This window comes from Typopeltis vanoorti, chromosome 12 (assembly GCF_054136105.1).
Source record: "Typopeltis vanoorti isolate ZY-2024b chromosome 12, IOZ_Tvanoo_1.0, whole genome shotgun sequence".
Classification (NCBI taxonomy): Eukaryota; Metazoa; Arthropoda; class Arachnida; order Uropygi; family Thelyphonidae; genus Typopeltis; species Typopeltis vanoorti.
In genome coordinates this window covers 74,815,677-74,840,330 of record NC_143560.1, presented here as the reverse complement: position 1 = coordinate 74,840,330, position 24,654 = coordinate 74,815,677, and the positions used below count along the sequence as shown (strand labels likewise).

The 24,654-nt window shown below is 36.1% G+C and overlaps 1 protein-coding gene across 1 annotated transcript in view; it reads left to right on the top strand.

Moving 5' to 3' along the window:
- Positions 1-20,441, top strand: part of LOC150100893 (glutamate receptor ionotropic, kainate 2-like) — a 46,584-nt gene extending 26,143 nt beyond the window's left edge. The window contains exons 2-16 of the mRNA XM_090401927.1: positions 1,754-1,909; positions 9,150-9,404; positions 9,505-9,683; positions 9,806-9,859; positions 9,965-10,120; positions 10,202-10,351; positions 10,616-10,720; positions 11,582-11,695; positions 12,046-12,249; positions 15,174-15,535; positions 15,615-15,813; positions 15,976-16,201; positions 17,140-17,408; positions 18,152-18,198; positions 20,117-20,441. Coding sequence (XP_090258053.1) covers positions 1,795-1,909; positions 9,150-9,404; positions 9,505-9,683; positions 9,806-9,859; positions 9,965-10,120; positions 10,202-10,351; positions 10,616-10,720; positions 11,582-11,695; positions 12,046-12,249; positions 15,174-15,535; positions 15,615-15,813; positions 15,976-16,201; positions 17,140-17,408; positions 18,152-18,175 — 2,412 coding nt within the window. The 5' untranslated portion in view covers positions 1,754-1,794 and the 3' untranslated portion in view covers positions 18,176-18,198; positions 20,117-20,441. The remainder of the gene's footprint in view (positions 1-1,753; positions 1,910-9,149; positions 9,405-9,504; positions 9,684-9,805; positions 9,860-9,964; positions 10,121-10,201; positions 10,352-10,615; positions 10,721-11,581; positions 11,696-12,045; positions 12,250-15,173; positions 15,536-15,614; positions 15,814-15,975; positions 16,202-17,139; positions 17,409-18,151; positions 18,199-20,116) is intronic.
- The last annotated feature ends 4,213 nt before the right edge of the window (positions 20,442-24,654 follow it).

The following is a 24,654-nucleotide window of genomic DNA, read 5'->3' as shown; positions in this document are numbered from 1 at the left end:
TCCGAATGGAACTCCAAAATTACGTGGCTTTTTTTAAAAAAAAATTCCTGTAGATGGCGCTGTTCGGAGCAAATAGATAGCGCAAACTACGTCCATGATGGCAAACTAAGAAAATATTTTACCCCAGGAACCAGCGAGCCTCTGTAGCTCAGTCAATATAGACGAAGCTCTTTGATCGGAAAGACCCGGGTTCGATTCCCGCCAGTCACGTGAGGAACCTTTATCTGGTCTCTTTCGACTAAAGGTGAGTTAGCCGGTCTCATACAAAAGTAGGGTTATTTTTCACCCGGAAACTCGGGTTTTTCGTCCCCCCCCCCCATGAACAAGCAAACCAGACCCGTGAACACACACATGGATACAGTCATGAATACGTCTCAGCCCAATGCCGGCCCCAAGCCCGGATAAAATTGGGGGGATTGGGGAAAACAATGGTGAACTACCCTGTAAAAATCTCATCAGGAACACTTTGGGGTAGATATACATTGCAATCCAACTTCTGAGCATCTGGATATCAATAAAGAGTTTTTTTTTTTTTTTTAAATTAAAATTCGTTCCACCAATGATTCTAAAATTGCATCTTCAAAGCCCATGCATTGCATTTTAATACTAACTAATTCGACTGGATAAGTTTACTTTTCTTATAATTTCCTGTTATATTTGCACTCAAAGTGATATATTAGTTTTTTTTTAGTAAAATCCCAGTAATACGAATAGCGTGCCTCCGGAGTTCAGTTAGTATAGGCCAGACCTTAGGTTAAGAAAACCCGGGTTCGCATCCCTTCTGTGATGTTAGAAACATTTATCAGGCATGTGTGTATTTCCTCTCTATACATATACGAATTAAACACAGCAATCCAAATATCTTTTTTGTTCCCTCCTCAATTTATATATCGCATTTTTACAACACGGTAAAAAGCAACATTATCAGAATTAACAGATAATCAAATTTTGCGCTTCTACAAAAAAAAAAAAAAAAGAAGCCAACTCAAATCACGTCTGCTTTCTGCTTGAGTCTTTTGGCATTTTGCCAAACTTTTCCCTTAATGCACTTGATTGTTGCAACAATGGGAAATATTGTTCATTCCATTCTTATTCCAGATGATTTAGCATTCCGCCAATGTACAAGTAAAACATTTGAAAATAATATTTATTCGACATTTATTACTTTTCAGACATACATTTGTATGTATAAATTCAAATGTTTTGGGTTACAATCCGAACAGAACCCCCAAGTAGACGCCATTCGTTTTAAGGAACATCTTCGAGAAGATAGAAAGAAGAAAATCAAATATCACTTATGGAAATTAAAACAGATGAGAACGACGCGAAGTATATTTCTTTTTCTTGCCGTCTCTGTAAAGAAAACGTTGGCAGTCTCAAAAGATTTCCAAATTGCGCATTTCTGAAACGCAAAGGACAAAAACAGATCCAATCACACTTTTCTTTGAAGATGTGCGTGCCAAATTGCTGCATATATATATATATATATATATATATATATATATATATATATATATATATATATATTTTTTTTTTTTTTTTTTTTTTTTTAAATTTTTTATTTTATTTTTTTTTTATTTTTATATATATTAAAAAAATTTTTTTTATGATATATATATATATATATATGTATATATATCATAACAACCCCTTGTTATGAATTAGAAATTCATAACAAGGGGTTGTTGTTTCGTTAAGAGGCCCTCTTAACGCTCTCTTCTCTTTAATCTGCGTTCGTTGTGTTCCTTTGCAGGCGCCCTCGTGGAAAATAATCGCCACGAAGTGGAGGAGGAGATGCGTTCCACCATTGATCGCATCAACAGCGATGGTAGTCTTTTGCCTCGTATCCGTCTCGTGCCTAGCGTGCGCCAGGTCAATCCCCAAGATGTTTTCCATGCAATGAAATCAGGTATGTAAGATAGATTGCTTGAGAAATAAAGAAAGATAAATAGACAAAGATAGATGTTTTTATTTGAGTAATCAATAAACGTTTTTTTTTTTTTTTTTTTTTTTTTTTGTATTGGTATGGGACGTTTATTTTTCAATGTATTTGCATTAAAATGTCATTTATGAAGAGAAACAATTTTTAATTAAAATGTCAATTGGGTTTCATCATTGTTCGCATAGTGTTACTAATTTTCGTACAGAGAATTATTTATTAATTGGAAACACATTAATTGAGGAACACAAAGGTTCCTATTGCTGAGCGAGATTCTGCTGAGAATAAATCGGCCTCCTGCTGAGGATCTATCCTCTTACTGAAGATTCTATCACACTGCTCAGAATCATAGAATAACTCAACAATATTGCAACAATGATCATTACAGTTTGTTGCACGTTTCAAGAAGAAACTTATTTCAATGGAGAACAGTGATTGATGAGCATCAATCAGATTAGCCAGTAGTCGAACTAAAATTTACAGCCTCAGTTATGCTGGCGATGAAAATAGGGAAAATCTAAATAAATTTCTTGGCTGATAATTCCTGTTTTGACATCTTTTACTCTTTTATAAGATTAAATCTTTTAATTTTTTAATTTTTTAATTTTTTTTTTTTCTGTGTAAAAAAAAAAAAATCCTTACCAGTCTTTTACACTTAAGACATAATACCATGATTATGTTTATTTATCGCAGAAGCTTAAATTTAAGTGTAAAAGACTTAAAAAGGTTTTTTTTTTTACCCAGCAAAATGAAAATAAATAAAAAACACGAGAAAAAGCGGTTGTTTACACAAAATAATTTATATGCACCAACTCTGATTAACAGCGAAGAATTGTTTTACAACACTAACTCCGACAACAAGGGTATTCGCCGAAGAATCGAAGCAAGAATATACATCCTTTGGTGTGTATATTTAAGTTACGGATTTCATATTGTTCTGTGATGAAAAAAATGCAGACGGAAGATCAATGATGAAACATCCGGGCACATAATGGAAAAATTTCAGATAATAATTAAGCATCATTAAAGATGTTTTTAATACATATTGTCATTAAAATGCATCCAATAAATGATTAACAACTACTAGTAGTTGGATCTAAATCTAGAACATTTTTCAATACCGGAACCCGCTTTCTCTAAAAATCAGAATTTATTCTAACAAAATGCTATAATTCCTGTAACTTGGAAATATCCCAATTGTTAATCCTCTAATTAACTGGGTTTTGAGTTCAGATCGTGCACAGAATAATAGCAGGTTTCTTATACGTTGGATTCTTTTATGGAGATTCCGGTAATAAGAAGCGCTGTAAGCACTTGCGCGAGATGTTGGCTGCCGCACATTTTTAGAAATCTCTACATCGATTGGAGAGACAGACTGTGATCTCGAAGAGCTGGTAAAGAACTTATCCGTTGGGCGAAGTGAGTTATCGGTGTCCACCTAAAATAAGCGGTTTGTACCCCTGATGTCGGGAACTCTTATGGATGTTGTCAACGCTGATATGGTCACTTATCTTTCAAGGCACCAAATTAAGGAAATTATAAAAATCCTAACGTGAAGAGAACGAAGTAGCGCTAACTGGATTGAACAGCTTCTTCAGGAAGATCGGTGGCGTGGTACTTTGCCGGAATACTTCGAACAGGATCAGCGCTATGGGAACTCTGTTCATTAGTAAGTCTATTCTGGTGAGGATGGAAAAGGATGCAGTAGTGATCATGGGAAAATAAATCCCGTTTATCTTGGAGTTATAGGATAAATTACAGCTGAAGGAACTAAGGCTGTTGTCAGACTAGTTGGTCCGTTTCGCGGGATGAAAAACCAGACTTTCCAGGAGGAAGAATCCTATAACCTCCGTACGAGACCGGTTAATTCATCTAAAAAGTTCCTCGTGTCCTAGACGGAATTTGAACTACGGTATTTTCTGATCGAAGGAAAGATATTTTGCACGTGTTACGGAGGCACTAGTGAAGAAACCAGATTCAACAACTGACTACTGATTTTACTCATATGAACCGTGTGTGTGTGTGTGTGTGTGTGTGTGTGTGTGTGTGTGTGTGTGTGTGTGTGTGTGCAGTTTATCAATCGAATCTTTTACATCGAATATTACACACCTACGGAAATAATTCTGAATAGCATTGAAAAGTACCACCAGAGGGCAGGACCAGCACAATACTTTCTAATGTCCGCGTTAAAAAGCAGTTACTTGTATCACATTGCCTGTTTGTCGTTAGCTAAGATGGATGCAACACAGTGCTTTCATAACGTACTAATTCAATAACGAAATAGACAAATAAAATCCGTAAATAAAAGCGGTAAGAAGGTCGATGTTACTCGCAAATGCTCCAATCCAATCCTAGTTTCTACCACAATCTTTCTTTTAAAATGGAGGAAAAAGAAAAAAAGAAAAAATAGGTAGTATTTCAGCACGTCGATTGGCTACTGTTTTTGAATTACGTTTTAATGAAATTATACTCTTCATTCTCTCGAGAGTGGAACAAAATAACATTGTTGTTCGCTAACCACTCTGCCAACCTGTTTGGCCAAGTGGTTAGCGAACTATTCGGTTAAGAAACGATATGGGATGTAATATCCCTTAACTTAAACAAGTCATATGTCGCCGAATTGAAGCCTTTGGCTCTTCGTATATCTAATAATGAATGTTTGTGATTGTCTGTGAAAAAATACTGGTGGTGGGAGGTAGATGGCATTGGTCTAGTAGGTGGATTGAGTGGTGGAGACAAAGAGCTGTAGAGTAGGTGCCTTTCCTCGATGAGTCTTTGGACTCCCTAGAGGTGTCACGTAATAAGAATAATAATTTTGCTTTCTGTGTCCAACAATAAATACAGAACTATTACGAAACTGCACGTGGGGGAGAACTCTCTGAACTTTTTTTTTTTGTCGCTAAAAATTATACAAAGTAGAGAAGGTTACCAAGAAATTCGAAAAATATCGATCGGATCACCTTAATTTGCATTTTTATTCAGCTAAAGAACGAAGGTGCAGATTTCTTGGACGAACGGAAACATTCCAAGACAACTTGAAGAAATTATCGGCGTCATTTAATCCTTCTAAGAGGATTAAATCATAAACTCTCCGATTTAGAAGTCCTAAAGTGAGATTTAGCGCATGTCCGGGAGCACTGCAAGCTTCGCTATCCATTCTCGCAATACGGACTCGAAACCGACGTTTCGCAAGGCTTACGTCGTGCTAAGACACGAAGGCAAAGGATGAAATTCAAGCTGTTTTTAGCAGCTGTTTCCGCCCCCTCCGTTTGCTCCGACTAAAGTACGGCATTGTTCGGAAAGCACCGTGTCCGTTTCCGTTCTATTTGCCTTCGAACGTCGCCTTTTTACGACGGTTTCGGGGATCGCCTGCGGTCGAATGCCGGGCAGTGTTAGTGACGGAAGATCGTTCCACGGCTACAAATATGCGATTGCAAGTTTGGCGGTCTTCCTTTATGTGCGTGCCGAGATGGCCGTTAGAAAAGACGTCGCCACCGTTTGATCCTTCGGTTGACACAGCGTTCGTTGTAGGTGTGGTGAACGTTCGTAAACAGCATTACTCTGATAGCCGATGCAATGACGGGGTTAATGAAATTGACGGAAAGACTTTTGCTGTAAGTCAGGTAAATGCGTACGACGTAGGAAAGTGTGTGTGTGTGTGTGTGACCTCATCGGCTACGAGGTGATCTCGGATTAGTACGGCAAAAGGAGGGTAAACGTTGCTCTGTTAATAAAGGCATCGGATAATACTTGTATAATCCAACCATTGATTCCTCGTAGGTGAAAAAAAGGTAATTTCAAGAGTTCTACAAACTGCGCATGCGTATCCGGTGGGATGACGTAATACTTCCCACCTTCGCATCAACTGTAAGGCAGACTGCTTTTTTTATACGAAGCTCATGCAAGAAAAGTTTGCAAAACGTGCAAACACATCATCGACCGTCCGTAGGTGCGTGTGTATGACAGATGAAGGAGAAAAGATGGAATCTGTGGAGTGTTTGGAACAACCGGAGTTCGTAATCTTCGGGGAAACGACGTGTGGTTAGGGATGGATTGTTTTGCAAAACACAAAAAGAAATGCTGACTTTTCATAAAAAGAAAATCCGTTTTTATACTCTATTTGTTAATTATTATTATTATTATTATTATTTTAAATATGATAAATTTAGTTTTGGTTAACAGACAGATCAAAATGTTCGTTCTTATTTGACCACAATTGGTCAAGAATGAGCAGACTTGATTTGTAAAAAAAAAAAAAAAAAAAAAAAATGCAACAATGGACTTTGGATGAATTATTGTTAGTTATTTTAAATAATGAAATAGGAACTTGAAGTACGCCACCTATGGTTCATTTTATGACATTTAATAAACAAATAGGGTTAATTTATGAATTATTGAATAAAGTCGAATAGATAAGATTGGGGAAGTTTATCTTTGAAAACTAAATTGCAGTTTTGGATCTCTTATGCGGCTATTCCAAAGTTTGTGAAATAAAAAAAATCATTTTGACTCTATTTTTTAAAAAAATAAATTAGGTACATTTTTGAGGGGGGGAATGCGATCACTCAAGTTGCCAGCCCCCTATCGTTCTAGATAACTGACCTGTGAAATCAATACAGTTTTAGGAACGTAATTGAAAACAAAAAAAAATCCCTTGCCGAAACGCACAATAATCAAAGGCGACACAGATTTGCCGTTTTTTTCAATTACTTTTCGTCCACCCTTCAGTGAGGGAATTAGGCTGATGCGACAGAAGTTTAGTTTTGTCATCGGTCGAGAATTTTTGTGAAAGAAAGTTGTCATCTGAACTAAGTCCGGCGTGAAATCATTTTGATCCCACGACAACTTTAATTTGTTCCTGTCTCTGTGACAGTTCCGGCCAATGCCATCGAGTGCGTGTGCGTGTTCGCTGTTGAATATACATCGTGTTATTTGGAATTATGTGGGCTTTGTGATATAATTAAATTGGTTCCCCCAAACACTCCTTCAATCCTGAAGATTAAAAGAAAATTGTCAAAAGTTTCTTGTTTTTTTCTTCTGTAACCACAAAAAGGTATTAATTCTGAAAGATGAAAAAAAAAAAAGCTCCAAAATCAACGCTTGTACACTCTCTCCATCCCATTCCTTTGTCATTCACTGAACACTTCTAACAAGATTTACACTTCGGACTTTTTTTTTTTTGGCACGTGATATTTGTTTCTCAACTTTCTTTCCGAGTTTAATTAAAGCGAGGATATCCTAGCTTTGTTTACGTTAAATAGCAAAGAAAAAAATATATAAAATACAAAGAAGTGCTGGTTATCTCTGAATGAAATCTCCTTAATTTTCTACAAATAAGTCTTTTGAATTTGCATTTGTATTGACAAGTTGTTGGTCGCGTTTGTTCTTTGCACAAGATGCCTGATTTCTGTATGCATTGCTAATAGACTAAGGGATTCGTATGTACTTCTCCCTGTTTTAAATTTTAATTTAAACGAACTGCTTCTTACGGTTATTTTTCTTTGTATGCAGTGGAATAATAAATTGAAAATGGGAGGGGTTATTCTGTAGTCAAAACTTTAATCAGACATTTTGGGAAGATAGGAAGTGTTGTGGTCATACCATATAAGGTCATCCAAATCAAACGCTTCTACAAATTAACATGGACCATCTCCAACCATCAACGAGACGCTCTTGTAAAAAAAAAAAAATAAATAAGACATACCTACCCCCAGATACGTGTATTTGATGGCCATATGTCTTTCAACTTAAAGAGGAGGTAAACCACATTTTTTGGTTCCTTTCCTGTCCATTTGTTTCGCTTTATTCAAACCAGCAGAAGAACATGCGCAATTGATAGTCTTTCGTGATAGTAAAAACCCAATGATGTTGCACGAATGAAGTGTCAGTAGAGTATTGTTTGTAATCATGTGTTGACTGATATTGTTAAACCTGTTGGCATGGTTACTGAAATTGACTCTCGTTAACAATGCTAGCTATAGCAAAGTGTTAAGTGGCTTTGTTTATTGGCTAACAATATTAACAAATCTTTGGCTTTGTTAGCATTGTTGCACAAACGTAGCTGCTGATTTCAACACACAACAAAAATGCCTTTTAAAAAAAGGATAAAATCAATTATTTCGTCTGAGTTTAAATTGTGAGGCTACTTGTAAACATCCCCTCACATAATAAAAAGATAACCATAAAATGTGATGGGAAAGAAAGAATAAAATTATATTTTCCTCGAAATGTAACGCTGGATAAAAAGGAAAACATTTTAAATTCATTTACGTGTGGCCGTTGAATGGTCCAACGCGCATCCATCATGCCCCCAACGAAGGGTTGTACCAATTAACAGCGAATCTTGCATTGCTTGAAATTATTCTTTTCATCTAGGGAATACGTTCGAATATAAATAGCATTAAAATTTCATTTCTACTCGAATGAAGTAATAAGGTGTAAATAAGAGTCTGCGAAACGCGCGTGACTCTTAATTAGGAAGTTGATATCTTAGATTGGATGAGCTCACTACGTACCTACTCCTACTGCAGATAGCTATGCAGAGAGAGAAAGAGAGAGAGAGAGAGAGAGATGCACTTTGGTTATAGGAGTAATGAAAATAAATAGCAAACAACTATCTTAATTCCCTCGCCTCTTCGTTCAATAGCGAGCGAATGATATCATTGTGTCAGGTAATTTTAACATGACAAATGGGAGTTTAAAGAATGTTTCGTAAATGATTTACGACCTGCTAAAACAGAAGAAACGCAAGCTCTTATAAGATGTTACACCTTGTATTATATCGCCATATATTTTGCTTACTGTATGTCAAATTAAAAGCAATTGGCAAATTTATCTTCGTATGTTGTTCATATTGGATTAGTTACTGATTGTTTACCATATATCAATATATTTCAGCAACAATGTAGCGCCTTATATTGTTGCTTAGCACCAACAATGAATGAGAAGCACGTGTTTTTCACCAGATGTACATTATTACCTTAAAGCCGGACTCTCATTTTTTTTTTCAAACTATTATTAATTTTAAAATTATTCAGCTGGGCGGGGGCACCTCATCTTGATGAGGTTCCCTTCCTAAGTACACCAAGAAGTGTACTTAGGTAAGATTAGGGAAATTTTTGCAATCCAGTATGGAATGTATTAGTTATCTGTAGTAGTCTCAATGAGGTCATTTGTTTTCTTGTAATAATTATTAATATTTTTTGTGCAGTTTGTTCTTTGCTGGAAGAGGGTGTGGTAGCAATCCTTGGTCCACAGTCCCCGTCCACAGCAGCAGTCATCCGCTCCGCTAGCGAATCCCTCCACGTACCTCACATCCAGACCAGTTTCGACATGTGGCCATCCTCCACTCCCAACTACTCGGTCAACACATATCCCCATCAGAGCACGCTCAGTAAGGCCTACCTCGACTTAGTGACAGCACTCAACTGGAAATCGTTCACCTTAATTTATGAAAATAACGAAAGTAAGTTTGGCAAACTAAAAAAAAAGAAAGAAAGAAAACCCTCAATTGATGGTGTATCGAACCCATGCTTAACTGACGTTTTATCGATTTATTTTCACAGGTTTATTGCGCCATCAAAGTCTTCTGAAAAGTTCGGTGAACGAAAAAGTCAAAGTAACTCTCCGACAATTGACCGCAGGTCAGACGTACAAGCACGTGCTCAAAGATATTGGCGGAAAAGGAGAAACTAATATCGTCATGGATATTGGAATAGATAAACTACACAGCGTCCTGAAAGATGTAAGAATCAGTTGGTATTCCTAAGAATTTTTTTTTTTTTCGTTCTTTCTTTATTGTATTTCACGCACATCTAAAAGGTGAGCTGGGAATATCTTATAAGATTCGCTTGTTTCTCGCTTCAGGCTCAAGACGTAGGGATGTTAACTGAATATCATAACTACATCATCCTTAGCCTGGTGAGTAGGAAACTAAGTTGAATTTTTTTGTCACGTGATCCTTCGTATCGTTCACGATACATTAAGATAACCTTTCCATCACTTAAGATTGTTCTATTTTGTCAGGATCTGCACACCGTCAATCTTGGTTATTTTCAACACGGAAGAACGAATATTTCCGGACTGAGAATTGTGGATCCAACCCATTACCGCAGTGCCGATTTGGTAGAGGAAACATCCCCTCATTATAGAAGAGCTAGTCATAAATATGCGGTGATGAAGGTAAGTGATAATTAGAGGAAGAAATTATCATATATGCAAGTCTCATTTGACTCCCGACTCATCATCTGCTTTTAATTACAGACGCAGATAGCCTTACTACGTGATGCTCTTCATTTAGTGGCTCATGCGCTGCATAATATGATGGACACGCAAACAAAACCAGCGAAAACATCGTGCAGAAATCCCAAGCCTTCATCCGCAGGCATTTCGTTAGTCAATTACTTAAAAACGGTAAGCATATTGTTATAATAATGTAACAAACCTAATTGTTGACATCAGTCAATCTTAACAATTGTTTCCCGAACAATGACGTCATCATCTGACAGTTGTAAGTTTAATTGTTTATAACGATAGTTCAAAATGCTCTGTGTTACACAGAAAGGTACTTATTGAGTATTTGATTAAATGGATGATATCTATCCAAAAGCTTGCTATTTTAAGAAAATATATTCTAGTGCCTTATGGTGGACGACATATTTTTGTTTCGTTGTGTAGATTCACATTGGAGGAATGACTGGTAATGTTAAAATTGATCCTTGGGGGCATCGGACGGATTTCAAGTTGGACGTGATTGAACTAAAGAAAGAAGGATTTATCAAGGTAATTATTGTTCACTGATATTAACAATAGCCATAAAGAGACAGATAGCGTGATAATGCCTTCTGTCACTTTAACCGCGTGGCTAGCTCTTCTTATTCTTCTCATACTTAAACTTGCTACTATTTTCTTGTTTCTTACATTACGATATTATTATTATGACAAGTTGAAGACATCAAGTTAGGAAGGAAAACTTTGCTAGCTAAGATACTGTAATATTATTGTTTTGGGTAATACTATTTTATTTATTTATTTATTATTATTTTTTTTAAATTGGAAAGATGTCAGTGCAAGCCCTGACGCCAACTCATTCAGCATTGATGTCTTTTTTGGCCGTTCGTTCGGTCTAGGAAGCGAAGAACCTTTATCAGAGTGGACTTTTCAACTGAAGGTGAATTAGCCGGTCTCATACGAAGGTGGTAGTTTCTATTTTTCCCGCATGGAAAATCAGGATTGTATTTTTGTGCAACAGGTAAACCAGCCAAAAGGACAGAGAGATATCATTTTCACACGATACTTAACAGTAAGTCGATAAAGCCATCCAAAGTTCCATTTTGTTTTCTGGATAGAGTAATATACAAAACCATAAACACAAAAAAGGAACCTAGAAAAACTGTGCAGTAAGTTTCGTGATGTTATTACTTTCTTAACTTATTAGTAAGGTAGTGCTGCTAAGTTCCATAGTCAGCGTACTACAGTATTTCTATGGTTGCCATATTTGATATTTTTATTACAAACAGAAACACTCAAATCTCAAAAATGACAAAACTTATTTTATCAAGCTAACGATAAACCAAATTGGAGTTTGTTTATCCACTTTTAAAGAAATTTTTAAAAAATGCATTCTTTTTTTATTTTGTCCAGGTAGGTGTTTGGACCAAAGACACTGGAGTTTCGTTCATCAGAAACTACACCACAGTCTACCACGAAGTAATTGAGTCGATGAAAAATCGAACCCTCAGAGTGACAACCTTGTTGGTAAGAACAAACTCAATAATAATAATAACAACAACAACAACAACAGTGTTTTACTTTCTACATGTTAATGGCAGTTCGTTAATTGAATATAATAGTGAGTTTTACACATAACAATCAATACTATTTTCGCTTTCTCGTGACCTTTGACCTTGATGAATCGCGGACACTTTACTTGATTTCTTTCGCACCAAAATTTCAGTTCTTTTTTTCTTTTTTTTCCCCCCTCTTTTTTTGTTTCAAGTTCAAACACCACGAGAAAGAAAGATTAAAAACAAATCCTTGTCGATAATTGAATCAATGGCATCACGTCTTCTGAAAGTTATCTGAGATGACCTTTTATTATCTTCTAGAATCCTCCTTATTCGATGCTAAAAGCTTCGGCGGATAAACTCACAGGCAACGACAAATACGAAGGATTCTGCGTCGATCTGATTTATGAGATTTCCAAAGTGTTTGGGTTCCGATACGAGATTCGTCTGGTGCGCGACAGCTCCTATGGAAGCAAGAACGAACTTGGAGAGTGGAACGGACTGATCAGGGAACTGATCGACAGGGTGAGTGAAGCTTAAATGCTATCAGCAACTAGCAGTGTTAGTCATTGTACTAATCACCTGCTTCAGCGCAGCGAATTTTTGAAAATGTTCAGACACACTCGTGCGAGAGTTTAATATGCATCACAATACGCCTTCAGAGTGTCATTAACATAATATAATTAATACTCAAGTAGAATGGCCTATGATTTTCGTAAATAGTTTTAAAAATGGGTAAAACTTTTAGTTCTATAAAATGGCTTTCAACTCCACTTTTTCTCGTTTCTTGATGCAAGTTCTTCCAACTCTTTTTGGAGCAACAGAACTAAAACGAACGCGATGTAATACTCCTTTAGGCTACCCCGAAACCTCTCTCTAACAAAAATTTTAAACTTTTCAAGAAGAATACAAAAAAATAAAAGAAAATCGGAAGACTTTTTTTAAGAGCTAATGCAGCCACTGTTTTCGTCTATAGATACGAAGTGGAGTCTCCGACTTAGATGAAGTTAATGGAATAAAGGCATTAGCAGAGAAAACAGTGAAAGGCATCCTTCGAGAGAATAAAAAAATGGGAGGCTAAAAAATGGGTCTACGGTTTCGTAAAGAGATATCCTGTTTCTGTTTTTACTTTGAAGTAATTGGATGAAATTTTGGAAAGGAACTGACTGAACAAGATTGCCAACTAGATGTCTTTGAATTCTTGATGATACTGTAGACCAATGGCAGCTAATCCCGAGTGCAATGACTCGCATTTTTATTCCAAAGTTACGCAAGGAAAAATGACACTTCTTGTCTTGTATCATCGCATTAGGTGAGAACGGCCTACAAAAGTAAAAAAAAAAGGGGGGGTGTTGATGTTGCGATCAGGGGTATCTTCTTGGTCATGCTGCTCTACCTGACTCGTAGTATTATTACTACTCTTTCCCCCATCATAGAACTAATGGAGGTATTCGTTAAATATATGACAATCCATAACCACAATCGGAAGCTCTCGGGCATCCTCGGATCTAATCGAAGTGGCAAATTCCGCAACATCTGCCATGCTCTCTGGACATCATCTCATCTGTTGCTTCTCCACTAAATGAGATTCGTTATTATTACCAATAACTATTTTTTTTTCTCCAAACCATTTTTTTTAAAAGTAAACATGGGTGATTGCCCTCATCAAAAAGCTGCCTGTCAAAGGAGAATGTCTTCATGTTCTCTTATGATTGCATTTTCCCCATGTATTCATTATTTTCTCCTCCGTTTTGCTGTCGTTCTCTCTAGCAACGATGGAAGAAATTATTTTTATGGATGTACTACTGAATGTTATCACCCTAACGAGTGTAATAATCTTATTATATCAATAATTCATAACGCAGATCGTAAAACGTGATTAATTAATTCTCCTATCATCCAACTTTTTTACGTGTTACGAAAGAGCCTTTTAAAGAATGCGGTGTCATCGGCAAGTAAATTGCCTTTCACAACCCCACTTTCTCTAAGATAATCGGGCGGTTAATTCTTCCCCCGTATAATCCACCACATTTCGCAATGATGTTGGTGATTTAGGGATCGTTTAGGTGATTTTCGTCCGAAAATTTGTTTTTACAGTTAACCCATCTTCAGTCAGAAACTCTGTATAAAATATTCGAATATTTATTGTGTTTTAGAAGGGGTTCGAACCCAGAATGTTCGGAAGGCTTTCCTGTAATGCAGAAGGATTGGGTCTGCTTCTTTCGTGGTGATCCAATCCATCTTGGAAGAGTGCATTTTTAATGTACGTCGGACTTACATGTTCAATGCTGAATTCAAACCATTAGTTTATTGGCTGGATAGCGAATACACTTAACTATTTGGCCAACCAGACCGGGAAAAAATTCACGCACCCACACGCTTCCATGATGTAAGTTTTCCTTGTGCTATAGAGTAGATTCTATAAAGGTTCTGTTTAGGGAACCAAGCAGTCAGATAATCGGGGAACTGGACTCCAGAGATGAGGCGAATATCACACTAGGATGAAACATCATCTATCGACAAAAGAAATTCACAAATATTCATGGTCGACTAGAATTCGACATGTAGGCAATTAGGGTGAAAAAATGGAGATGCTATTCACTCAACCAACCATCACCAAGACGGTTGGTCAGTGTCAAATGTACAAGCGCGCGCTATGAGCGCCGAACTCTAGTCTAAATACGAATATACAATTCCATATATAAAATCTCTTGGCTTAATTTATATTTTTCGATTATGAATTCAACAGCGGCTATGTATTTATATCTAATATTGTGTTGGACTTGAGTTGCAGTTCTCATTATTACAAGGCAGAAGAATCTTAATTCGTTGACGATAATTTTCTGATCATTTTACCTGCTGAGTATGCAAATGAATCATTTTTCTGGGTGGTAACGAAGCTGATACTCGAGTGATTAGTTTCCAACCGCATTCGCTTTCCCCAGATAAAACGAATTAAATCTCGTAGTTAAATGAATTCTGGGATTGTTAAATCCCCTAATTAAAAGCTATAAAAGTATTATTAATCTGTTTGGAGACGTAAATATTAATAATGGCTGCAATCTGTTCCTCAGCGTCTCGGCTTTATTGTGTTAATACTCGTAATGCCAGCGAACAGATATTGAACTTCGTGGTTGTTCCGTCATGCGTCGATCACGTTGATATCTGCGTCCCTGTAGACGCTATTAAGTCGGCGATGATTACGACCGAATAGCCGATCGTTGCTTTATCGTTCTACATTTGCAGAAAGGCTTCCAAAGTTTATTTTAACCCCCCCCTTTCCCTATTTGATACTAGTGTTGCATTGAAATAACGATCGCCCACCCTGTTCCGTCGAAATAGGGTGGGTAATCGTTCCAATGTGCGCAGAGTATTGATGGGTCTAGCGTAAACGCAAAACAGATAGACGTTTATGCATTTAATTAATACGAGTTCAAACTTCTTTACAGGAAACTGATGTTGCCGTAGCTGACCTCACCGTCACGTACGAACGTGAAGAAGTTGTGGACTTCACCATGCCTTACATGAACCTTGGAATTAGCATTCTGTTCAAGAGACCAACGAAGAAAGTGCCCAAACTGTTTTCGTTCTTATCCCCGTTTTCATCAGAAATCTGGCTGTACACTGCAAGTGCCTACATTGGAATGAGTTTATCCCTATTTGTCCTGGCTCGTTTCTCCCCTTATGAATGGCTTAGCGCACATCCATGCAACCCCAATCCAGAAGTGCTGAAGAATAGATTTACCTTTTTCAACAGTCTGTGGTTTACCATCGGATCGCTAATGAAACAAGGCTCTGATATTTCTCCCAGGTAAGCGGTGTCTTTTATTCTTTATCCCAATCTTCTTTGGCATGACCTTCTATTGACGTTAACTTTTGTGTTGTTCAAGGGCCCTGTCTACTCGGGTGTTGGCCGGTGCTTGGGGTTTCTTCACACTCATCATGGTCTCATCGTACACCGCCAATCTAGCTGCCTTCCTTACGGCCGAAAGAATGAAATCTCCGATAGAGAGCGCTGATGATTTGGCTAAACAATCAGCCATTCGCTATGGTTGTGTTGCATCAGGTTCTACGAGGTTATTTTTCAAGGTACTGTGGAGAGATGAACATTACGTACTTCCCATCTCTTTTATAAACCACTTTTTGCTTTTAATTATTATAATTATTACATCAAATTTAAACAAAACAGAGAACTAAAATCTACTAGATTTTATTTCTTTCTCATCTTAACAACGCATTTTTCTTATTCAGGATTCAAAGATCCCGACTTATCGCAAAATGTGGGCCGTGATGGAAGCTTCTAAACCGGGGGTGTTTGTCTCTTCCATTGCCGAAGGGGTGGACAAAGTCAGAGAAGGAGATTATGCCTTCTTTATGGAATCCACCAGTATCGAATACGCTACAGAAAGAAACTGTGACTTAATGCAGATTGGCGGACTTCTTGACACTAAAGGTTATGGAATAGCGACACCTAGTGGTAAGAAATGGATTTACTTTTTTTTTTTTCTCAAACTTAAAATCATTTTATTCTTAAAGAGTTGTTTCGAGTCAAAGGCTACTGTGAAATAAAGAAAAAGTTCTTGCGAATACTAAGGGAAGGGTTGTAAGAAGATAACGCAAGAATGACATAAATCGAAGCCTTTTTTTTTATTTATTCGACACCGCAGTTCTCTCTCTTCTCGTTGATGTCCTGTAAAAAGAAATAGTAAAACAGTAATGACTATGCTCATTAATGTTTAAATCAATTAACTGCGAACTATCTGCTTTGATAACGAGAATAGACTGGATAAAAGGCCTAAAATGGGAATTACGATTCGTCATTGGAATTAATTTAGGTGGAAATTCCATTTAATAGTTCTTATCAGCAGTGGAAAACTCAACTTTTGGAGTCATTATGATGGCTAATGGATGTAGAACACAATTAACGACACTTCTTCAACAGAATCTGCAAATACGAAATGAGTTTGGCCAAGGAAACTTGTAACAAAAGGATAAAATACGCTCTCTGTTCCCTACTGGCTGTTGCATGGCTGCTAACATTGAGCAATGCACAGAAACGCCAAAAAAAAAAAAAAAAAAAAATCAACCACTGTTGCGATATCTGTTTGTGTTCTTTGTGACGTAGCAATGTCACATGACAGTAGAACGTTGTGTAACAGACTACTCAGCGCGTGCCTTACATTTCAATTGTTTCTCTTCGAGTTAATTTCAGGAGTTCTAAATTCATAACTAACAATACTGGAGTCACATGACTTAAATGTAACCATTGTTGATTTCAATTCAGCAATGTTCTTACTTTTCTAAAATTTAATTTATTGAAATTATTTTTGTGATTCTTTTTTTTTTTCTACTCGTATTCAGATTATTTGTTCTAATCGCTTTTATCGATATAATTACTGACATGTTCTCTTTTAGGGTCTCCGTACAGAACTCCGTTTTCTAGTGCAATGCTAAAACTACAAGAAAATGGAGTCCTTTATGAGCTCAAAGAAAGATGGTGGCGTAGGAAAAGCAGAGAGAATTGTCTTAAAGAAGACTTAAAAGTACAAATTTCCGTTAATGAATTGAATTTGACTAAAATAGGAGGTGTGTTTGTCTTACTTCTGGCAGGTTTGGGGATTGCTTGTGTGCTGGTTATTATCGAGTTTGTGTGGAAAACAAAGTCCGTTGCAGAGGAAAAAAGGGTGAGTGGAATGTGGACTCACGTTGTATTCAATATACAAAGTTACGTTACATTACGTACTGTAATATTTTAAAATTTTAATTTTATTTAAAAATTTTTAATATTTTAAAATTTTAAAATTACAATTAATTATAAAAGCACAGAATAAATTGCAATGAATACTTTGCATTCGCATTATTTATTATTGAACATCAAATAAATGAAAAAATAAAATAAAGCGAAGTTTCGGTTTATTATTTCAAATATTATTCCAAATGAATTTATTATGTTCGACAAGGATGTTATCCCCCCCCCCCCTCACTGCAACAATCATTACGCTAGCATTGTTCGAACTGAAATAGTAACACGTGGAACACATATTGTTGTACATTACATCAGAATCCTAGCATGTTCACCACGCATGTGCGTACAGGGTTAACAAGCTGTATCTGTTTTTATATTTCCTTTGTATGATGATTTGCCACCATCAAAAGGCGCAGACAAAAAAATTAAAAATATTTGTTTTCTTTTATTTTCTTTCATTATTTTAACACATTGTTAAATAAGTGAACTTTTAACTTATGGAAAATTCTTTCTCCAAATAGTGTCGTTTCCTTAATTTAGATTGCAATGTTTTGCTAACATCTCGATGTCAAGAAAATGTCACACAAAACTCCGTCATGCTCACCAGCAAATGCTTTAATATCTAATAACAACCTAACATGTTTTCTGTTAACTAACCCAATTTTTTTTTCTTCGTTGCAGCAACTTGAACCCGACCTGCGTTGAAAGGGAGAGGAACTATTTTAAAGGTAAGAATGATTCCTTTTTATTTTAGGATTAACTAAAACTGAAAAAAAAAACATAACTAAGTTGTGGACAGACAAACTAAATTCCAGAATATCAAGTATTATGCTGACATACCGCATTAGTGCCAAAGGTTAAAGGTTAGCTCAAGGAGAGAAATTTGATCGTGTCGAAAAACGTAAGGATTGCCAAAGATAAGAGGAGGGATCCTTTCCGAGAGAAATAAGGCAGTGCATATTGTCATTTTAATATCTGGTGTCAGACCGCCGGTGTGGAGGTCGGAAGTGGTTTGAACAAAGTTCCAAAGCTCCACTGCTGACCCTTAGACAGCACACGGGAATCTGATGTACTGTAGATTAATCTTCTCTCTCTCTCTCTCTCTCTCATAATTCAGAAAGGAGCAGTATAATGCCAATAAGGAAGATGATCTGACTTTGAAAGGAGAAAAAATATTAATAGAAATTACGACGATTGGCTCAATTGCAGTGGTGAATGGCACGAGGTCAAGAGTGGTAACAGAGCGGGAATGCTTCAGGAAAGGATACTTACATCACGTGATAGGTTTATTGTAATATTCCACTGCGGTACTCAGTGAGATGCATGTACAGGAAGAATAAAGTCTAATATGGAATTAATATAGAATAATATAAATTAATGTAGAATTAATGAAAAATTAATCCTGTGCAGAGAACAAAAGGACAAATATGACAAGAAGGAAAGTGAATAAACAGACCTTAGTGTTTAAGACATCAGCATTTTCTTCACACTGTTCATAACGAAAAGTCTTTCGGATCCAATAACTCATTTATCATTGTTATGGATCAGATGGAAGGAGGAGAATGGCAACAAGGAGAATGAGTTTGTTGAATTTCTGAGAGATACATTTCTTAAGCAGCATGTGGCCAACGCAACTAGAGGCTTTAGTGTGTTGGAATTGGTGATCACTTACAAGTTAGTTGTTAACGAGGTATTAACATTGTCGCCAGTTAGTGAGAGCGATTTTCTTAAAGGGGGGGAAATGAATGATCACACGTGAAATTGTCCCACCATACCCCGCTTCTAACGCTTTCGCTATCTGTCATGAAACAGAACAATCTTGGCCAATCTTAAGGCCCTTTGGGAAGGCAGCGAAGAAGAAGGGCCAAGCGTATTGAAGGTCGCTCTCTCCGAGTTCGAACTTGATAATCTTAAAGAGTAACAGGCCTTTCTTCCATCTTCAGAAATCGAGTAAGACCAGCATTGAACAGAATTTCAAATTTCAGCAATAGTCGAAAATTATTCGACACAAATTTTAAATAGCTGAAACAAACCACGAATGACACTTAAAATAAATGTCCAAACTTGTGAGAGATCCTCTCAGAGCCATGGGATAACAAAGCGACCCTGACAACTTGTTAAGCGAGTGCTGAGTAACGGAACTTCAATATCCACTTAGCCTAATCGATATTTCCAATATAAACCAGGCTGCTATTCAACAAATTCATCGGCTAGCTACTAGCATATCTGATGCATCCAACGACACCTTAGTCACATGTTACTAGTTGATTCCATTAAGCACGAGGATGTTAGTATTATTTTAACCAATGAGTGTATTGCCTAATAAGATAAATATGATAGTTCATCGTAGGCAATGAATTGAAAGTAAACTACAAATAAAGGGGAGCATTTTAGATCATATGGAGACAGGGCTGGTTGTTTCGGGCGGATGGCAACGCTGTTCTCTGGAGACTCCATTTTTTTTGGGTTCTATAAAAATTGGTCCATCAATATACAGTGTTATTTACTTCTTATCATACAGTTCATTATTACTATGTTGCTTATTCCATTACTAATTAAGGTCTTTCTGTTGAGTAAATAACCATAATACGCTATCATACGATTTTATATGAAATATCCAATTATATCCTTTATTTTACTTCGTAGGTATGGCGATGTCCGAAAGTCCTCATCCATGGATTTCTCTAACAATGGGGGAAAAAATAACTGTCAACACATGGTGCCACCTAGCGCTCAATAAAGGAAGCTACTGCCGTTTTAAATAACACCGCTCAACAGAAGCATTGAGAGAGACGATAGATTAAAAAGACCGAAATACGTGCACTGTCGGTGTTAGTGGTGTCGTAAAAGTAATCTTGTTGTGGACACGTGATATATGGGAGCAACAAAAGGATGGAGAAACCTTTAAAAATTTCATTTACTTCTTGGTCATATATTTATACAACTTTCGTATGTCCCGCATCTTGTAACTCGTACAAAGAAGAAGAAAGCGATTTGAGTCGTGACGTTTCATATTCGTTGATGTGCTCGGAATGTGTCAGTCCCCAAATGAAAAAAAAAAAAAAAAGCTTTTTTAAAAGTGGAAATATTTCTCTGTTGTTATTTTATTCACGCATTTTTCCAGCTGTATATAAAGAGCCATTTATTTATAACTTCAATAAATATAGACTGAAAATTACCAGTCAACAAAAGATGGATTCGTTTTTATTTTCTTGTTTTAAGATTTGTTTGTGTTGATGGCAAATAAAAACAAAAAAAGACGTAAATTGAAAACAAATTAAGACAGTGGAATTAATTTTGGGCGCTTTGACTTCGAATAAAAAGTTTCATGTCTTGTTTTTGTTGCTATGGTAACTGCACAAACGATATTATGGTGCATTTTATGCGTCACTATTTTGCATCAAAAATTTCATAATTCGTTTTTGTCGCTATGGAAACTAGATGATCATATTATTGCGTAAATTTCTTGTTTGAAAATATAACGCGAACCAAAAAAAAGTTTTCTCTATCCTCGTTTAAGGTAAATTCTTTTGTGAATCATCCACTGTGACCTTTCACAGATCTTCCATAGAGTGAACCAGAAGCGCAACTATTCTAAGTATTTTATTTCCAATCAACATGGCTCTAGCACAAGGCGATAATAGTGCTGATTCATTCACGTGATGTTTTCATCATACTATCGCAGTAAAGTCAAATTTCTTTTTACACATTTTTAAAGGGAACAGTTTAACTAGCGAGATTCAATGTCTTTTCTTCTATATATTAATGGAAGTAAAGATTATCCTAATCCCATCTGATCATCATAATAAAACACTGAGGTTATTTAGTAACTATAAGAACAAATACATTTCTTATTCGCAATCTTAAACATCCCTAAGAAAATAAAGACTATTGTTTAACAATATTTACTTAACAATCATGAATTTTAGGTAAATGTATTATTAATAAGTTGGTCGTCTCATCTATCGATAGTCTTAACTTCGACAAACTTAGCAAAGAGATTTTCATTACTTCAACATATCATAAAATCTACAAAGAGTTCTTTAGGTTATTACAAAGTAAAAGTATAAAACGAATTAAATAGATCTACAAAAAAAAATAAATAAATAAAGGGATGTTAAGGTATCCCTGATCTCATTAAGGTAACGGGAATAATTTTCTTCTTCACCAGCATTATTCATTTCAAGAAACGGTTCCCTATCAGTGTCCTAAGTGATGAAGTTTAGCAGCTGCTAAAAGAAAAAAAAATCTTTCGATTAAATGAATTCTAAGATCAAATCAAAGCATAAAATGATTATATATATTACTGATCCATAACAAAGAGAATGAGGCCTTTGATGACTTCACAGGTGACGTAACATGACGTCATGTGTTTTTCAGCGAAAAGAGAGGCGAATATGCTTCCTCTTTTTGTTTCCCAAGAATCAACTTGGAAATACGCTTTGAACTCTAAGAATCCTTTATGAGGCGGAGTAAACATTCGCCTAATTTATTGTATTAATTTTTATATCAGTCCCGCACACGTAAGGCTGTACAATCTATAGAACATTGAATACCATATTGCTTAAATTATAAGGTAAAAATGAATTAGATTTCCAACACAAAAAAGCTCGCTATTTCCCCCCCCCCCCCCTCCAAAAACGATTGCATCCAATTTTCTTACAGCTGTAAGATCATTTGTTTTCGTATGAGGTCTAGAATACTTTTCCGATCTCTACACACCTTGCTTGTATGTTATCGCCCACGCGAAAGTGTTTCTTTTTAATTCCGCCCCCCCCTCCATGCTCACCATTTTCATAGCACCCGCTTTTAAAATGCTATCCATTTTTCCAGCGCAACATTATAGATTTTGAACAACCCATCCGGGAAGGAAATAAAAACGTGTTACTTGGAAAACCAATTTCAAAGGATAAGCGTGCACATGCATGTCTTTGTTATGGGTCGTAAAATAGTGTACACGATATCCAATCTAAGGTACAACACACTTTAAAATTTCGTCTTGTTTTGGATACCACAGAAAAAGTATTTAAAAAAAAATAATAAAAATATAAAAAAATTACAGATACTCGAAAATCAGTTGAATATAAAGATTTTTATTTATCGCACCAAAAATACGGTACTTAAAATACTAGATGGAATTTGTCGAGTACTGACTTCGGTTTTACAGTTGTCGAGTCAGCAATAGTACATTTTTAGCTTTGAATGGAAATCGTGGATAAGCAAATACAACAATCATAACAAGGCTATAATTGTTGTAATAACTGTAATTCTTACGATTCGATTGTTGTATTTAACAATAGATTCCAATTTGAAGTATTTTTAAACAAGATTGTTGCATCTGAATTCAAAGCAATATTATATCATTAAAATATTAAAATCATGCTGTGATTTAAGTTTGAAAATCATGATGTGACATTTTTATCTTCTTCATGTCAGGTACAATAATTATTATTTGTTTCCTACCTATTGTACACTTACCTGCAATAATCAAGTGGACGAGCGGATATTTGTTTGAAGTTCCGACAGTCACCATTTATCCTACAAATGGAAGAACGAACATCCATATTCATTATCTGAAGATCATTTGAACAGTGACGGATCAAGGATTCTGCCTCTCATTATTACCATCCCATAAGAACATAACATAGCAATTACGAATTGAAGTGAACCCAATATAAACATTTAAAAAAAACTCATTAAATGAATTTATATAATTTTTATTTTGTATCAAAATATTCATGTATTGCATAATGTAAGGGGAAACCCATCACAATATTAAATAATAACGGCAATTAATTAACTTTAAGACAAATTATACCGTTCAAAGAATAAACTTTGTTGGCTTAAGGGATTGTACGATATTGAGGGGTGTTCATAATCCAGGATTGAATCCTGTTTGAAAAGAAAACAAACTGATACGTTTTGTTGACGAAGCTAACTACATTTTCTGACAGATTATGTTTATTTTTTCCACAAAAATGAATATTTAGACCATCTAAGAGATTTTTATATGCTTATTAGTAGTATCAGGCAGTATCTTGCATCTTATATCGATGCACCATTAGAGACTTTGCATTTTGCATTTCCAACCTGAATACGCAAAGAAGTCTTTGAATACATGTTCGAATATATAGAATTGAGATCTACAAAGAGCTTTCTATTAGCATAAACGAAGTTTCTGTATTGATCTGTGCATCTTTTCTGAGCAAACACAGGCCTTCATTCTTTTCGACGGTCATCACCAAAGTATTTTAAAGAGCCTCAGGTGGGTTCTGATCGCTTAAGTGTCCTTTCTGGATTTTCTTGATGTATTTTTCTGATTGCCTTTGCTCGTAAAATTCCCAAAAGATTTCGATTCAGAGCAGTAGAATTTAAAGTACACAATGATGTGCTTTTCCCTCTTCTGATGTTGAAAATTGATCAGTTATTTTTAAACGCCTGCGTACTCTTCTGTTCTTTCATTTTCCCCGAATGGATTTTCCAATCACATACGTCTCTATTGGTTAAGTTGTCATTTGTGGTTAGACTATTCATTAGTTGTCTTTTTTGCTCCGTATATATTTTACATTAGGCAGTAGCTAAACTTGAAAAACGGAGCCTTAGCCAGTTAATCTTCGAGATGGTATAAATTTTGAACACGTGCTTGTGCTCTTTAGAAATCTTTGAGCCCAAAACATTCATTTCACTTGATGTCCCAAATGGAATTTATGAGCAGCTGCTTTTCAGATCGTGGTGGTTCGGCTTGATTAAAATTCTAGTGTTTATCGGTGTCAGCTGGAATTTCTCACAAAACTGGTACTGTATTTCTCTAATTTCGACTGTGTTTCGCTTCTGAGCTCTAGTATTTCTCGAGAAATATTTTTGTGGTCAATTTTAATGTCTTCCCAATAACAAAATGTTCTCATTACATGTTTATCAGTTCTATGGTTTACATTTAATTATGGAATTTACCATCAGGTGTCGCTATTCATGTTCTTGTAGTGCTAGATATCCTGGTACGAGAAAATGTGATAGCCAAATACACATACCGGCCATTGAATTAGAGACTTCTATTTATATACGGTGTTGGACTCTTCCTTTAGCCCGAATCACAGCACAGATGCGGTTTGGTAATCCAGCACACCACAAGATGTCCGATTGCATCTACTTCTACAACATACATACCAGGCATCCGCCAGACCGTC